Genomic DNA, 18,102 nt, shown 5'->3' with positions numbered 1-18,102 from the left:
GCTAAAAAAAAGAGAAACGGAGCACATGAAAGAAAGAGAAGATAAGAACGAGATAAAGTCATCGGATAACAATGAAAGCATATCCACACATTCATAGTTTACCACAGCTTGCAGAGCTGAGAGCAAAACACAACACTGAATGCAATTGTGTAATTTTATTGGGATAAAAACATGCGCAAGCAAAATGAACAGCAACAACCATGACAATGGGAATTCCCAGCATGGAATGAACAAAACCAACAAACTGTACGATAATCACACACATGCTGAGGCAAAGTTTTGACAAAATACATATTTCTTTTTTTTTTGCTCTATAAACCACCCTTTTGCATAAACCTGCTTATGAGCGACAGAGTATATTATATATAAAGGCTATAGAGGCAGAAAGGAAGACTTGTTGGTAGTAGTTAGTAATCAATCAGGACTGAGATGGGATGTAGATGCAGATTGACTACGCAGCACTAAAAGCTCTTTTTCCTCTGCTCGTGCTCTGGGAATAAGATGTGATGCTACTGAGGTACGTGTTAACGCCTGTGCTCTGGGACTGGAGGAAGTTGCAGCTTAGATATCCTAGGTCTGGTTCTGTTGCAGCGGTGAAAGAAAAGCGTTGCTTTCACACAGAAAGTTTTACTTGAAAGAGAAAACGTCCTTGGGTGGTGACTATGGTGACCAAAAGAGACAATGGAGATTGCCTCTCATGTTTATTTTGTTGGCCCGATATCAGGCATGGGAGCCGGCTGCAGAGTTGGTACCTGCTTGTCCTGCCCCCTTGACATGCCCGTCTCCTTCTGTTGCCAGGATGACAGCCTGAGCAGGGGAGGGGCTGGAGTGCCGCTGGCGTCTCATGAAGGGGAACACACTGAGAGGAAGAAGTGTAAAGTTGCAGAGTCAATCTATTTAATGTAAAAATTAAGTCAAAATGGGAATTCATGTGTAGTTTTACCTTTTCTTTGTCTCCTGGGGGACAATAGCTTTGGCCAGCATGTTCTTATATAGGTCGGACTTAAGATATCTTGGGAAAGAGTCCTTCACACACACACACACACACACACACACACACACACACACACACACACACACACACACAAATACAACATTACCACCTAAATACATTATAATAGTTGATAGCTAAGCTTTAAAGTCTGTTTCACCATTGTGACGTGTCTTCTTTTAGTTTCTGAATGAAAAATTAAGAAATTCCGTATCTAAAAAAAGGTTAATATTTCGACCCAAAAAGTTCAGTTTGCATTCCATCTGTTATTCCAGATCCTTACCTAAAGGTGAAAGTCTCAAGCATCAAACTACAATGTGTTAGAGGTCAAACCTTCTTCATGAGAAAGTAGATGTGCATTTGTGCGTCGTCCATGACGAAGCGATGTGGATGTCTGAGCCCCGTGAGAGTTTTATCCATCGTCTTACTGTCGATGTTGACCCAACGAGCAGCTCCAGGAGCCAGGAAGTTTCTGAGCCACACACAAACGAGTTGCAGTCATGTGACAGTAAATATAAGGGGTGTATTTCTGCGTGTTTGTGTGCTTGTACACTTACTTGTAGATCTCTTCCACTTTCTCTATGATCCTGGAGCTTTCTCCATGCCTGATATCCTCACAGGCCTGCCAGAAACACAGGTTCTCCGCTGGCAGAGAGACAGGCGATGAGATGTTGGGTATGTATAGAGGTGAATAGCGCAACAATAGTGCAGGAAAATGTGACAAATAATGAGAGACTTTTTGTACCATGGTTAGCCTCTGTGGAAAACCAAAGCCATTGGCAATATTTCATAAGTCTGCATGAGTGAACCGATCCCTTTCCTGCTTTATGTCTCTACTCTTCTTCCTTATATATTCTTTCCATTCCATCAACTAATCTTATTTTCCACTACCTTAACCCTTCCATCTTTCACGTCTGGGATTGGAAAATGCATGTCATTCGGGGAAATAATGAAATTCTGAATGCTAATAAGAGTTTGTTTAAGATGACTGTCCTATGTTAACAATTACATAATTTTTTCTCCATAAGCATTCCATTGCTAACTTGTACCACATGGTGGTTGGGATTAAACCTCTAAAACAGTTTAAAATAGAAATAACAAGGTGGAAGCACAAATCTTGCATGTTTTGTTTTCTGAATTCCTCACATTAAGTTGGCTCATATTCCGTCCCAAAGCTAATCACTAAACCTTTTTTACATTTGTATTTTGAATATATTCAGGCGCATTTCCTTACCACTAAACTCTTTCTCCAGGTAGATCATGAACTCCCGCTTCCCCATGATGTCTTTGAGAAGCTCCATGAAGCTGAAGCTCCAGCGTTCCACTCTTAGACGCGTCGGCGTCGGCACACTGCTCATAAAAACACACCAAGCACACAAACGCATCAACGGACACGATGAATTACTGTGGTAACACAATTCATTGACATGTTAAGAGATGCTACAAAAGCTGAAACCAACGTAACTGAATTACTTTCATTCTTTGGACCACTGGCCGTAGTTTGGATGTACTTGTTTGTATATCTGTGTGTATTTTCTCACATTTCTGAATTCATCGTCCAATGTGCAGTGTCGTCAGAGATCCAGGGGTTACTGGGAAGGCAGCCTTGCATAATGGGGTCGTGGTTCTGGTACTGCTCGCTGTATTTCACAAAACTGCACATACAGACACAAATGCAGAGAGAGGGACATCATACACAAAAACACACACAATTTTCTATTGGATTATTGCTGCAGATCAAAAGAGTTAATGGCCACTAATTCCAACTTGCCTCGGGAAGCATCCATTAGTGGCTCTTATAGTGGGAGAACTAAGTCTTTTGTGTATGTGTGTGCGCTTGCATGCTGTACACGTAGCGCTCAGTTCAGGCAGCCATGGACTGCAATCCTATTGGTTCTTGTGTGCATGTGTATATGTGTATGTGTGTCTGCCCATGTTTGTTGTTTGTTGACACGTACCCTTCTAGGCAGATGGATGACTTTACGCGATTTCTTCCAAGGGCCCTTCGACTGGTTTCAATCTGTAAACAAGGCACACAAAGCGAGCTAAAATATACACTCAATGTACTTAAAGTGAGGGTGTGTGGTGGCCTGTTCCTTGTTCTTGTCCTATTCTGTGCCACGTTGCGGGACTCCTTTCCTGACTCGCACGTTAAAAGGGTTGAATAATAACTCTGGAGATGTTGATTCCATTTCCATAATTTTGTCAATTTATTTTCCCTTTTATCAAACTCATAAAATCATAAGTCTAACTTGAGTTCTAGCGTGAGTTCTAATGTGACGTCAAAGACTGTGCCTATGTCTCGTTCTACATAAAGAAAATAAAACCTGAGATTCAGTCCCGCCCCTTCCTCTTATAGCAGCTGATCCTCATCAGATCAATATAAATAATTCCCCCAAAAAAGCATTATTTCAAATATGAATATAACATCCATTCATATTGCAAAGGAATTTATTTAGATCATACAAATCAATTACATGACATGATTTATAATCAAAACAAAATATATGGCTCCAACAGGGTGTATACATAATATATGATGTTTACCTCACTTTTGTAGTAGTCACTGTTCTAGTTCTGTAAAAAGAAACACTTTCATCACTTTGGGTCACACAATGAGTGCATTATACATGTCTACAGTCATATAAATAGTAGAAGGCAGCCTCCCTGTATCTTTACCCATAAAAACAAAGGCTTCAAATATTAAAGTAGAATGTATTCTGACGAATGAGGAATGCACGGTAACATAGAAAATATATAATTATCATCATAGGTGGGTATTTGTATGTGCTGCTGCTGCTAATGGTTCTAGCCATCATTCCATGTGGGACAATGAAGGTGGCTATCATGTCATGTTTAACCTCTATTTATAATTATAAAGATATTGTAATATACGGTAATTGTCCATACTACAGTAAAGCTTACTTTTACACTTACTTTGAAACAATCCCAGCAGCAAGACAGAAGGAAAATAATAAAACAGAGATGGAAGAGATACATAGGAGACATATTATCACAACAGATTTTTCCAAGGGGAACAGGGCATAAAGAAATGTGATGATGTCACTGACCAGTGTAACTCGTGCGCTGAAGTTATTTGGTCTCTCCAGACCCATGTCCAACACATTATGTGCCCCAGGCTGAAAGAAATACACACACATATGTGCATTAATAACTAAGTGTAGTAAGTAGTATGTGTGTGTGTGTGTGTGTGTGTGTGTGTGTGTGTGTGTGTGTGTGTGTGTGTGTGTGTGTGTGTATGTGCGTGTGTCTGATGAGAACATGCGTGTGAGTGAGCACTTATCCTTCCTTGAGCTTTCCACTCCACTGGCTTTGATTTTTTGGCTCTTTCTTTTTCTCCATGTCCTCGTCCCTAATTCATAAGAGCATGACAAGATGGAGTCCCTCCTCCAAACCCTTGACCTCTGGTTCACCCTCTCCCTTCCTGCCCCCCACTTTGTTCCTTTCCCTCGGATCCTTCTCTCCACCTGTCTCCCTCTAAAAATCAAATGCATTCCAGTGGTGTTTAGACAACATAAAGAAAGAGGAATATGATGGTTATTATTTTTCTCTCTTCTTGTTCCTCCTCCTGCTCTTACTCCTCCTCCTCTCTCTAGAAACATTACATCATTCTCTCTCTCTCTCTCTCTCTCTTTCTCTCTCTCTCTCTCTCTCTCTCTCTCTCTCTCTCTTCCCCTGTTCTCAGCTGAGGCTTTTACCAGATGGGTTGAATATTTCATGTAGAGGCAGAAGGGGACTGTGGGTGAACATTAGTGGGACATCTGACTGTCTTAAAAACTGTAAAACATGATTATATAGTTGTGTGGGATTAAATAACATCATATAGTATAGTTTAGTTTAGCAGAGTGCAGTTATACCATAGTGCAGCAAAGTTCAGTTATGTATAGTAAAGTTATAAAGTATAGTATAGTACAGTATTGTATTGTATAGTGCAGGTATAACAAAGTATGGTAAAGTATAGTATAGTAATGCATTGTACAGTGTGAGAGTATATAACAGTATAGTTTAGTAGTGAAGTATAGTATAGTGGAGTGTAGTGCAATATAGTACACTATAGCAAAGCATAATATTTCATAATATTGTACAATGAAGAGCAATATAGTGTGTCAGCACTTTGGTGTAGTATAATATAGGTTGGTATGGTATGGCATAGTATAGTATAGGTTATTTTGGTATGGTATACTATAGTACATAGGTTGGTATATAGTATATTATTGTACCGTTTTTATGCCAATCCAACACAGAGGAAAACACTGAAATGTGTAGTATAATAAGTATAGTGTAGTGTAATGTGATACATAGTAAAACAACACAGTAGAGTACAATAACAGAGTTAACATACCGGGGGTCTGTTGATGAGCCAGTAGGCCTGCTCCTGACATTCTAGAACAATGCGGTCAGCCTTCCGCCTCTGTTTGGATGCTCTAAACGTAAATCACACTGTAAGTTTGTGTGTGTGTGTGTGTGTGTGTGTGTGTGTGTGTGTGTGTGTGTGTGTGTGTGTGTGTGTGTGTGTGTGTGTGTGTGTGTGTGTGTGAAAGTAGGTGTGTGTTTGTGTGAGTATGTGTTTGTGTGTGTGTGAGTGTACCTGAGTTGCTCTCTGGCTTGCATCACCACAAAGTCCCAGGTGTGGTTGATCCTCTTGTGTAACAGACTGTACCTCTCCTAAAAAGGAAGAGGAAAGAGGACAAGGGATGAATAAGAAAAGAAAAAACACAGAGAGAAAAGAGGTTGAGAATTTAGAAAAGCAATGATGATTTAGGCATGTTACCCCAGGCTACTGCACATATACAGAATACACATAAACACACACTTTCCTCACCTTTTCATACTCCATCAGTTCTCCTTGTTTTCTTATGTTCTTTTTAGCCAAATAGATTGCTGATATAAGAAGACAAACAGTAAATCAATAAATGAAAGAGGTTAAGTGATTTGTAACCTGTATGTTTTGCCCAAAGTTCCAGTAAATGCATATCAACTCTTTTTAGTTTTGGAAGCATAAGTGAAAGCTTTCTATTCATGTTCTATGGTGTGATGGATGGAAAATAATTGTTCACCCTCACAAGTAAATGTATAAAGGAACTTTACTGAGAGCCCCTCTTGCCCCTTCTGTTTGTTTATTTTTGCATTGCCTTACCATAGTCCAGCTCTGATGCAGGCCACCGGGTACTCGTCCAGAAGTAAGGAGTCTAAGAAAAACAAGTGACATTTTTTGTACATTGCTGATGGAGCTTGATCGTGAAGCGGGTGATTAAAAAGTGGCAGCAGAGAGTGGCAGATGGATGGGGGATTAGAAAGTGGGATAATGGAGTGAGAGAGAGAAAGGAACATAGCCAGCGATCACTTTAGTCAAATGTGGGAAAGCATTTAAACTAGAAGGAGGGACGGTGGGTTTTTACAAGCAGGCAGAATAAACATACTGCCTGAGGGAGGAATGACTTACCTGGAAGCGGTAGGGCGACTCGTCAGGCCGTAACAGAAGAGATCTCGGCTCTTTGAGAGGGTAAATGTACCCGTATCTCACCAGCATCCCACTAACGTGCAGTGCCTCTGTTAAACACCACAGAAGACACAAATAATAGCTCAGTTTCTTTAGGTGATTGTGAGGGTTGTATTCTTAAAGTAGTTCACCCAACCTTTAATTTAAGCTGACACACCTTTAAGGTTATACTTAAAGCAAGTTTTTCACTGGATGATATTTGATGGAACGTGAAATAGCGTTTTCATTAGTGGTAAAGATCTCAATTTCAGCAAACTGAAAGTGGAAAATCAATAATCAATCAATCAGTTGGCCACAAGGAATGCCTACAGTTGTATAAAATACTGTGGGCTTCATCCATCATTCTGTTTTATTTTTTATCAAACACCTGCACCCTGTCAGCAATCTCTTTCAAATCAAGGCTTTGTTCCAGTGATGAAACACGTCATCAATCTTCAGTCTCTCCTCATTTGTTAAAGAGCTCTACTTCCATGACTGACAGCTACCAAAAAAAAGCTACGCGATGCATTTTAATCAGCTTTTACCACTCTCTCTCTCCTTTGCTGACTGGCTCTTCTCTTTCCTCCTTCAGCCTGCTCTGAGGCCAAAGGGACCAGTGGGTATTTTTCCCGACCTCTAATTTACTTCACCGATGATAAAGTCTCCTGAGGTGAAAACTACCACAGGGACAGTAATCAAACCCAGATCATCAGGTGAGTTAATCAAACTTGGATCCTCTGGGGCTCACTCGGTTCTGTTTACTTGAAGCAGCAACGCCCACACCACACACACACACACACACACACACACACACACACACACACACACACACACACACACACACACACACCTCACCACATCAGAAAACACCATATCCTGGCAACAGACTAGCAACAACACCCAACAAGCAAAGGAAACGGAAACAGAGAATCACAGCAAATCTCTCTCTATCACATAAACACAAACAAATGATCAATACACTTACCCTCCTCACATATACTGTATTTCTGGATCAACCAGGCAATCATATCACGGCCTGAAGAAAAAGAAAGAGTTAAAAAAAACTTCCTTCCTCTACTCTGCAAAGCACACAGTATTCTCCCCCAAAAAAATTCACTGCTGCATTATGCATGATCGCTGGGACAAACACAAGCTACAACGTGCATGTCCACATACAGATGCTAATGCCCACTGACACAAAGGGACACACATATACATATATATATATATATATATATATATATATATATATATATATATATATATACACACACACACACACACACACACACACACACACACACACACACCTGTCATGGCGTGTGGAATGACAGTGATAAGGAGCCTCTGATTTCTCATCTTCATGCCCATGTCAGGGTCCTGCATGGCCACAATCACTTTCTCCATCTGTCAAGGGAACACACACACACGCACACGCACACGCACATGCAACCACACACACACACACACACACACACACACACACACACACACACACACACACACACGCACACGTGTAGTCACAAATGGAAATGTACACATACAGATACAGACAACATAGAAAAACAGATGCATAGGTCAGAATCTGATAAAAGAATGCACATATTGATGTTCCACCCTTTCATTACTTGCTCTCACATTCGCACCGGCTCTATTTTGGATTCACACAGTAGGTCATGATTTATCAAATGTAATGAAATAAGTAAAGCAAACACAATCATTGAATAATACCTTCTGAAAGCATGCCATTTGTTCCCGGTGCCAGCCTCCTTTAGCCAGGGTGTTGATGGTCATCTTGCAGCCTGCTTGGAATCACTCGACGGGACGGTAAAGTGCAGGACCGGAGTGCAGCCGGGAGCGCGCGGCAGAGTGCACCACTCTTCTCTTTTTTTCCCCATCAGGCGGTCCGGTGCCTGGCAGGCGCGCCCCCGTGTAGATTAGACAGGATTACAGTATGTCAAAGTGATTTCCAATATGATATATAGTCCCTGTACAGAAGCGAAAACAACTATTTGTCTATACGCATTTGTATCTCTGTAACTGATATGTTTAAGCTCAATGAAAATACAACTAAAATATCAACAAATTGAGGGGGGCTTGAGTCTTTGTTAGCTAAAATGAGCAAATGTATAAATATATCCATATATGTGGAGCCTAATAAATAAATGTAACGATAGTTCCCCCCCTTTTGTGTAATTATGTGCGTGGTAACAAACAACCATTACTTTTTTATTTTCAGAAACCTTACAGTGTAGAGTAAAATAACTCTCACTCCGTGTTTTAAGGATGTTTATGTGCCCAGGTGTCCTAACACTTTCCAACAAAGAATTTAGATGACATTAATAATAAAATATAAAACAGCGCATGCACTGACTCGGCTGAAAACGTCCATGGTATACATTTTATCCCACACCGGCTTCCGTAGTAACAGGAAGTGGTACTGTCGACGTTTGGAGACCATTCACTCGGTTTACCCGACGTCGGCGAATTTCTTAAGTATATTAAGAGCTTTTTGCAGAGGTAAGACATCAACTAATTAAATACATGTGTTTTCTTGAAAAGGCTTCAACAATAACTTCAACTAACCTACGTGAGATGTGTTGCGCAATTCCAAACAGTCTCTTTAGCTAACCTTGCTAACCACCAGCTGTAGCAGGCTGGAGGGGAAACGACTGATGGTAGTGCTGATCCACCTGAAAAGCGTTGGCTCACATATGTGAACGTACACAGATATAGATACATGTAACGTTAAAATGTGACTATCTACTGTTGTTGTGTCCTTGTACAGTGTTTTTTTCCCCTTATATTTCGTGTATAGAGAAGTACACATAGGCAGAGAATCAGTGCATTGTTGTGTGATAGCTAGATTTGGTTTATTGTAGTTTTTTCTCTGCAGTACATGAGACGCATCTCCGACAACATCATGCCCAAGTTGCATAACTTGAATGTTGAAAATCACTCTGTTAGGTGGTGATGGGTGACATTCGTCAGTCGTTGCTGCCTCGCGATGTGCTCAGTGCAGCCAAGGAGCTGCTGTACCACCTGGACATCTACATCTGTAACCTGGTGCAGTCAGGGAGGCAGCCTCCTCAGGTCGACTCCAAAACCCAGGAGCTGGTGGAGGAGTTCATTCTGCATGCACCTAAGGACAGAAACACCCCAGCTAGGGTAAGGCATGACCCTCAAATTATTGTGCCAATATACATTACATGAACACAAACCTATGGACTGCTGATAAACGGTCTCGTGTTTTTCTTTCAGAGGATGAGTGCGCTTCAAGAACTCCAGCTTTTGGAGATCATGTGCAGCTGTTTCCAGGAACAGAGTCGTGATACGGTCCGTCAGCTTATGTTCTCCGCCCTCTTTAGTCTCCAACGCAACCAGGCGGATGAAAGCCGCATGGCACTGTTAGGCAAGCTGGTATCCATGTCCATCGCTGTGGGCAGGGTTCCTATATTGGAATGTGCTGCTTCCTGGTTACAGGTGGATATTCAAACTAACTTTCACACTTAAACATTTATTATGGTTTGTCTGTGTTTTTTATGCTTCGATTTAATTTGAGTTTTAGACGTTTAGTGTTAGCTAGTCCTGATGGAGTACTATTGTATGTGTTATATTTAAACTATTTAGTGCCTCCATGTGTGGCAATGTTTGTGTACTATGGAAGTACTAACAAACTATGCCTCTGGTTATGTTTGATTCCTTCAGAGATCTCACCGTGTGTACTGTGTGCGCCTGGCTCAGGTTCTAGTAGATGACTACTGTAGTATGGTGCCAGGCTCGGGGCCCACCCTGCAGAACATCCACAATGCCAGCCCACGCTTCTGCTGCCAGTTCATCACTGCTGTCACCACCCTCTATGACCTCACCACAGGTTGTACAACATAAATGTACAAAAACATCTAAAAACTGGAAGAGAATCGACATCTGTTAAATATTTTTCTTGGCAAAAGGACTGCGTTTTGTCATCAGCATATCTTTGTTAAATAGCTGAAAAATGTCAAATGTTTTGCATCCTTAACAACATTTTTGTGTGTGTGTGTGTGTGTTTTCAGAGGAGCTCACCCCACCTTTAGAACTCCTTCAGATGATTGTGTCGTGGATCCAAGATGACCCAGGTCTGGTGCTAATCAACTTCCTAAACACGGCTCTCTCTGGCAATCAGCCAATCAGCTCACTTGATGTCACACCATTAGGGGGGTTGGTGCGCTGGTGCGTCAAAGCCCCACTGGCTTACAGGAGAGACAAGAAGGAGGGGTTAACTAATGGCATCACTGAGAGTGAGCCAGAGGTGGGGCCTCTTTTCTCTGCTCTCCATCTAAGTGTTCTACAGGTATGTGGTGTTTTTATATGCATTTACCCACAGTATACATGTCTATGAAGTGTACAAAACCCTTCCAACATACAAAGTGAAGGTAATTAAGCCATGTCTGTCTTATGCCACATGTAGGTCCTCATGCTTTTGCCAAACATACTAAATGAGAAGGGGCTTTTCGGTCGCCTGGCGCTGCTCCAGATGGAGTCCCTGGCCGCGCTGACCTCAGACCTCTCCAGGCTGTTGGACCAGGCCGACAAACACACGCACACATCATCCGCAGATACACATGGACTGTCTCAGCTGGCCTTGGACCGGCTGGCTCAGGCTCTGCAGGTGGCCATGGCCAATGGAGCTCTACTCTGCTCGAGGGGTAAGATTGTTGAAATTAAGATAGAAGTGGTACAGATGTGGACTAGAAAAGTGGACAATGGAGAGGAATTAGATTTGTCATAAATTGCCTTAAAAGACAAAAGTGATTTCATTATTGGGCCAGAGACTACAAATGAATTTAACATATTCAAATGGAGCTTGGTGTACATGTACTATTTCTCTTTCTACAATGCTGTCTACTAAACACAATAAAATGCTGATAGCTCACAAAGCACATTTTCAACAATGTGGCTGCATGGTGGTGTAGTGGCTAGCACTGTCGCCTCACAGCAAGAGGGGCCGGGGTTCTGATCTCGTTCTGGGCGGGGTTCGAATCCCAGTCTGGCAGGTCCTTCTGTGTAGTGTTTGCATGTTCTCCCTGTGTCAGCGTGGGTTTCCTCCGGCTTCCTCCCAAAGTCCAAAGACATGCGGCTCAGGTTATTTGGACTCTAAATTGCCTGTAGGTGTGAATGTGAGCGTGAATGGTTGACTGTCTGTGATAAACTGGCGACTTGTCCAGGGTGAACCCTGCCTTCACCCAATGACAGCTGGGATCGGCTCCAGCGCCCCGCAACCCTAAACAGAATAAGCGGTTCGGATGATGGATGGATGGATCTCTCCAATATAATCCGACTATATGGCACCCAGCCTGTGGTGCTCAAAACACCCAACACTACAAGATAATCCACAGACATTGTGAGCAGTTTTATGTGGGAGCTGTGAGCCTGTGGAGTTGTTTAAATGTTTACACTTTGAGCACCACAAGCTGAGGGCATCATACTCCCATTATATTGGAAAGAAGGCAGACATCTCTAAAGCCAATACCTCAAAACTAGGCATCTCCCACCGAAACAATCTAGATTGATAAATAGCCCTACAGTTAAAATGTTTTTAATTTGGGGAGAACTGACTCTTTAAAGCTGGGATCTGTAATTTTTTTAATTACATTGTCAATTTATTTATCTTGTATTTATCCAGGAAGTATCTTGGGGTCTTTATACAAGAGAGAACTCAAGATATCTATCTGTGTGGTGTATCATAAAGCGAATGTGCACATTAGCCATAGTTGGAGATTCCCTGCTCTGGTAATATCGGTTCGGACTTGTCCGGTCGAGCCTCTCCTGGTTGACGGATTAATTTGATTCTAAACTGAATTTATATACTTGGAAGCTTCATGTTTCACATCCGGTTAGTATTTTTTCTGATTTAAAAATGAAACATAAGCCGACTAGCCTAACAGTTTCCGAGCTTGTGTGTTTTTCTTTCAACAAATGTGTGATGAATAAGCGAAGACGGAACTAGTAACGGACTAACTGGCTTAATCGGTTGTCATATGGCTTTTCTCATCATGCTGTGGTGGAGTTCGAGTGCTTATTTCATGATGCCTTGTCTTTACAGAGGACCTGAGAGCCATCTGTTCCCGCTTGCCACACAACAAGTAAGAACCATTAACTTTCCTTTGCCCTTTTACCTTGGATCCATTTCCATGGTTACCTGGTTTCAGCTAGAGCTATAATAAGCACAGCGTAGCTACCAATGTGGAGTATACCTTCATGTTAAGAGTAGACCTTTTCTATGCCTTATTACATTATATTCAAGGTCCCACTGTGGACGGCGCTTGGCTTAAATTGAGGTTTAGTAAACTCACCAGATCATTTACAGATGAAAGCTAAACAATTTCTTTTTGTTAAACGACGTAGTAACTTTTATTTAAAAAGCTAATTTAATTCCTGTAATACAAGTGTGGAAATAAAGGTTAATACTTGAAAGTCCAAGGAGGATGCCATTAAGAGCCGCTCGTCCATGAGTAGATGCATCTTTCCTTCTCCACTGTCATTCGGTTGGCAGGTAAGAAAATTGTTCCGAAAAATAGCATAGTGCCATTTAGTCCCATTATATTGCGAGAAGGCAGACATTTCTATGGGACATATCTCCGAAACTAGGCAACTCACACCAAGACAATCTTCTAGACTGAAAAATATGTATTTTGGGTAAACTGTAAATCAAAACTGAGCAGCACTCACTGAAAAGAGTCACTAATTTAAGTACAATAAGTGTAGTTGTGATGGGGTCCTTATATGCTGGATGTTTCTTAACCCTCCTTTGTTGTGATGTATAACTTGTGCCTAAAAATGACAATTTAAGTTTTTTGTTTCCAATCAACATTTATTCTCTTTGTCTTGCATTCCCAGTTTGCTCCAGTTGGTGTTGTCGGGCCCAGTGCTGTACTACAGCAACATCCACACCCCTCCACTGGCCTTCAGCCCGCATGCTGCTCATTCCCCCATCGCCTCACACCCGACACACACACCTCTAGCCACCCATCCCTCCTCTCACCCTCAGTACCCCACTCAGCCTTTCATGTCGGGGATGCCGTTCCCCTTCCGACCCAGCCACTAAAAGAAAAAATGTCAAACTTGTTTGCAGATGTGAAGGTATGTGTGTTTGTTTGTTCCTGTGAATGAATGAATGTATGTGTGAGTGATGTAGTATGTTAATGAGCAGATTTGCTTCTGCTAAAAGTTTGTTAGGCTAACACGTTTGTTCAATAAATATTTTTTTACCTCACTGTTGATGTCGTTCTTCATAACGTCCACTTGTGGTCACTGTTGTCTCACTCCCAGCTGCAAAGGCAGCACACCAGGTTTCAACTGGCATGTACTTCAGGACTTCATTTGAATTTTTGTGCAACATGGCATGGAAATAAAACTCTGCCGGAGGCTTTATTGTGCTTTGCATGTGCAGTTTTTTGTTTGTTTTTTTACTTTTAAACAGCTCAATTGTGGAAACATATTAGAATAGATTAGTTAGAAGAAAAACTGCTTCTTGTAATTTGCATGGCTGAACCCATATAAGGCACAAATATCTGTGACTAGCTGGTCGCCTCTGTCCTAAACCAACGTGGGTCATTACGTAACCAAAGATGTCAGTCTTTAGGTGCCAAGCCCTGTGTGTATAAACTTGGCCCTGTTTTTAGACTGATAGCATATCGCTCTTCTGCAGCACACCCAAAAAAAAAACGATGTTCAACCCTCCCAAGAACCCCCAACTGCTCTCATCCCGGATGAGAAATACATCATCCGTAGTAGGTTTTGCGCAGCATCAGTGACTTTGACATTTAAGTCCACATTAAATCCACATTTCCATTCATTTCTGCATTTGTACAAGCGTGAGTTGGAGATTTAGTTGAGTTTTGGGAATCCTAATGGGCATGTCGACTTTTCATCCTACTTCCTTATATTCTACTTGTATGCATGCTCTGTGTGCCGAGAAGGAAACAAACAGACGTGAGAGACACCTATGTACTCAGTATTGTTGCTATTGTTATTAGTGACTGCTTCCTTGTTTATTTGACCAGTAATGTCTTACAATGGTGCAGCTGTAATTTCTTTTAAGACTTCCTGGAGCTACTGTGCTAATAAGAGACATCAAGTCTCAGATGATCTCCATCTCCATGTGAGCAGCACCTTGTATTCCACATGTCATCTCACATGTGTCCTGTTAGAGGCTGATTGTACTGTGTATACTTCAGATTGTCTGTAGGCTTCCCCCTGCAGAGCTCATGGGTGGGACAGTGATAAGGATATCTTTTCCAGGAAAGTGATGCATTAATGTTCAGCTGGTGGAAGGTGACAACAGATAATATTTAAGTGAAAAGGGCGGGATCGACGTGTGTGTGTGTGTGTGTGTGTGTGTGTGTGTGTGTGTGTGTGTGTGTGTGTGTGTGTGTGTGTGTTCATACTAAAGAGAGTGTGAGCTGTTTGGTGGTTGCACACCTAATCAGGGTTCCAGATTCTATACACTTTTGTTGGTATTGTCAAAATCACTTTAAAAAGACAGGAAATTACACTTTCAAAATGAGTTCTATGCTCATACATATTGCATGGCGTGAATGAAGCCCACAATTATTCTACTGCACCCTGTATATGATTGGCTCACTAGTTAATCTAAGTTAGAAATTTGCTTGACACCAAACATGCTGGTCAAAGCTAGTTTTGTCTGTGCACGGTTATAGTGTATAGTTAGATATATTGGGTTTTAGAAGAAATCTTGGTTTGGTTTGGTTCACTTCCCCCTTGCAGGTGTGCGTTGTGGTTGCGTAGGACTGTCTGTGTCAGCAGCTGTAGAATCATGGTTTCCTGTAGGAAAACAGACTCCCAAGGCCAAACACCAAATTTGGTTCTTTAAAAACTCAGTTTTCCGAGCTAACCATAAACCAGATGGGTGAACCTCTATTTTGAGTCCCTATGAATTGAACCATGTCAGTCAATAGCCCATTAATATATGCACTGCTTGGACTTTTATCAGATGCATTTTACAATGATGTTTTAAGCTTCAAGTGGGAAACCCTAAAACTGATCACGATTGAAAAAACCCAAAGCAGAAATGGAGAAGATAACAGTTGCAACTGACTACTGAACTAACCTCTCGGTTGTTATTTTGCAGACTAGAACACAGGTGTGGTTTATTTCACTTTCTCTACCATCAATAACATAACAGCAGCCTGACAATAAAATGAAATGAGCACCTGGTAATTTGAAAGAGGAAATGTATACTTTAAAAATGAGAAGACATTAAACCTTAAAAAAAAAAAGCATTAAAAGAAATCTCTTTCACCTCACTTTTGGGAATCAGTAGACTGTAAGTGGATGTATGCAGCACAATGTATCATCAACAACCTTGTTTTGTCAGATCCTACAACATAGGACTTTATCCATATAAGTCCAGCTGTAGACTCAAGACCACCCTTTAAAGAAAGGATCACCACCCCTGAGTTTACATCCTGCAAAGCCTGATCTCATAATTCACTTTACCTCAAAACAAACAGATCTGAGAAGTCTTAGTTTTTGAAGAGGACAGCAAACAGTTTTTAAGTGGGATTTTGCAGCATTGTGGGAAATGGAAGACATTTCCCTCTCACACAGGTCTGAGCTCCTCCAAGAAATAAATTGTTCCTTTGGGATCAGGCTGGTTTAGTTGTTTCATCATATTATTATAGCCACTCATATGTTGATTTTGTGAAAAAACATGTGAAAGTGTTACTTCCCTCTGTCTTTTGGTGTAATAATTTATGATTTGTGATGTATGCTTGAACAAGAAGAGCAAGGCACATTCTGACAACACTGACAAAGCTTACATGTTGATGTTCAGCAGGTAATATTTACCAGGTTCACTACCGGAGTGTACTCTGAAAGCCCACATTTTCTAATTAGCAACACTAACACCAGAGAGGTGTTAATCAAAATATATGATTTAGCATTGAGGTCATAATTAGTGGTGCTGTTGTACTCTACTGCATTATGTTTTTTAATATTATTCCCCTCCTTGTGTGTGTAAATGACGAGGACAAAAGAAATAAAACACCTCTCAAAACAATGCAGCCCACTACAACACCAGCTTCAACTGCAACCTCAGTAAGAAACATATCATTTAATTCAAACATTTCCGGCTATGTAAGAAAAATCTAATCATTATGAGCTTCATAGCGATGGATATTATGGTAGAGTTAGGTGTGCCTAATAAAGTGGAGACTGAGTGTATTTCTCTCTGAACCACAACGTCAACCTTGTATGGCTAATTAAAAAGTCACGGGATTATCAAAGTCAGGAGGAGTTATCTACTGGGGACCTTAAATCGTCTGGACAAAATGTTTATGTGAATCCATCAGATAGTTGTTGAGATATTTTAGTTTTGCTATTTCAAAGTGGTGGACGATACCATTTGCTTCCTTAGAGCCACACCGCTAGATTGGCAAAAACAAATCTATTTTGAAATCTAGCTCATTTACAGATATTATACAACTTCAGAGAAAGTAAAAAACTCATCTAAAGTCCTGCATTAATGTTAATAGTTAACATGTATAATCTCTTATCTCCTCGTCCCAGAACAGATGGGGACACTCGTCAGTTACCTGTTACCGTTTAAGAAAACAAATACATTCCTTGTGCTTCTGCCTTGGACCAACAGTTAAATGCTTGTCAAACATGACTACTTAATGATATTTACTTGCAAAAGAGGATGTTTTCACAGGGAACTAAAATGTTGCATACAGTGTTTCTTAATCCTTCAGTCCGGTGGTTTGGTCTTGCAGCCTCCTGACTCTCTGTGTGCATATTGTACATGTGTTTCTTAATAAATTAAAATAAATCCCAGACGCTTCCAGTGAAAGTCCAGAACCACCCCACCTTGCAATATTGTTTTTTTTTTATGAGAAAACTTTTCCTGTACTGTTTTCGCACAGTTGGAGGATTGTAATAGTGCCGTGAGTGGCAGCCATAGATATTATGGGAAGGTGTTAGCTTGCTGTGCTTTTCACCTTTAACATGTCTGACTCAGAGGTAACAATTCAAACAACCATTATTACCTGCTGCTTGTAGCCAGTGTCAAGTAATGACACAGAAAAAAGAGACAATTGAATCTGCTGACCGTCTCTATGGTGACTTTACATTCCTGGCCTGTGACTGCAAGGAACTACAACAACGGTTTTCTGTGAAAAATGCAGTTGAACTTTCAGAGCTCTAAATCTTTGAATGTGAGACTGCTGTTTCTAAGAGAAGACCGAAATAAATTATTATCATGTCCACCGTTTTGTTTCGCAGGAGATATACGGCAACTTTATTTGTGTAATCTTGGGTACGAACATGCATGTTCTAGAAACCAGGGGACTTCAGAATCAGAAACAGTTTGCACATACAAGCCATTTGTCTTGGCGTTTTGGTGCAGAACAATACATTCAGTGCAAAATGTCAAGAGACATAATATTAAACAGAATTGTTTTTAAATATCTGTTTTTAAAGTGGAAGAGCTATACAGTTTGTGAAGGAATGTGCAAACGTTCACGGTATATAGTAAGGTTTATTGTGATTTTTGTTGTATATATCTACCTAGAAAATTAATATAGATCTTCACATCAGCTCCTTTTCA

The 18,102-nt window shown here is 41.0% G+C and overlaps 2 protein-coding genes across 2 annotated transcripts; one reads left to right on the top strand and one right to left on the bottom strand.

Moving 5' to 3' along the window:
- Window positions 1-720: 720 nt before the first annotated feature.
- On the bottom strand, window positions 721-7,898 carry rgs11 (regulator of G protein signaling 11; the record flags this gene model as incomplete). Its single annotated transcript, XM_079233364.1, has 16 exons — window positions 721-859; window positions 944-1,026; window positions 1,325-1,463; window positions 1,549-1,636; window positions 2,226-2,341; window positions 2,533-2,646; window positions 2,950-3,011; window positions 3,539-3,562; window positions 4,063-4,131; window positions 5,355-5,436; window positions 5,601-5,677; window positions 5,835-5,893; window positions 6,150-6,201; window positions 6,456-6,562; window positions 7,477-7,527; window positions 7,802-7,898. 16 exons carry the CDS (start codon window positions 7,896-7,898, stop codon window positions 721-723), a joined length of 1,359 nt encoding a protein of 452 aa, XP_079089490.1.
- Window positions 7,899-9,464: 1,566 nt separating this feature from the next.
- Window positions 9,465-13,740, top strand: ints15 (integrator complex subunit 15; the record flags this gene model as incomplete). The annotated part of the gene is made up of 7 exons (XM_079223014.1): window positions 9,465-9,659; window positions 9,753-9,974; window positions 10,200-10,365; window positions 10,547-10,824; window positions 10,942-11,179; window positions 12,577-12,616; window positions 13,371-13,740. The coding sequence occupies 7 exons, from the start codon at window positions 9,465-9,467 to the stop codon at window positions 13,576-13,578; spliced, it is 1,347 nt and encodes a 448-aa protein (XP_079079140.1). The 3' UTR covers window positions 13,579-13,740.
- Between the last annotated feature and the right edge of the window lie 4,362 nt (window positions 13,741-18,102).

Source organism: Taurulus bubalis (assembly GCF_910589615.1).
Source record: "Taurulus bubalis genome assembly, chromosome: 1".
In the NCBI taxonomy this organism is placed as follows: Eukaryota; Metazoa; Chordata; class Actinopteri; order Perciformes; family Cottidae; genus Taurulus; species Taurulus bubalis.
This window is presented reverse-complemented; position numbering and strand designations above follow the sequence as displayed.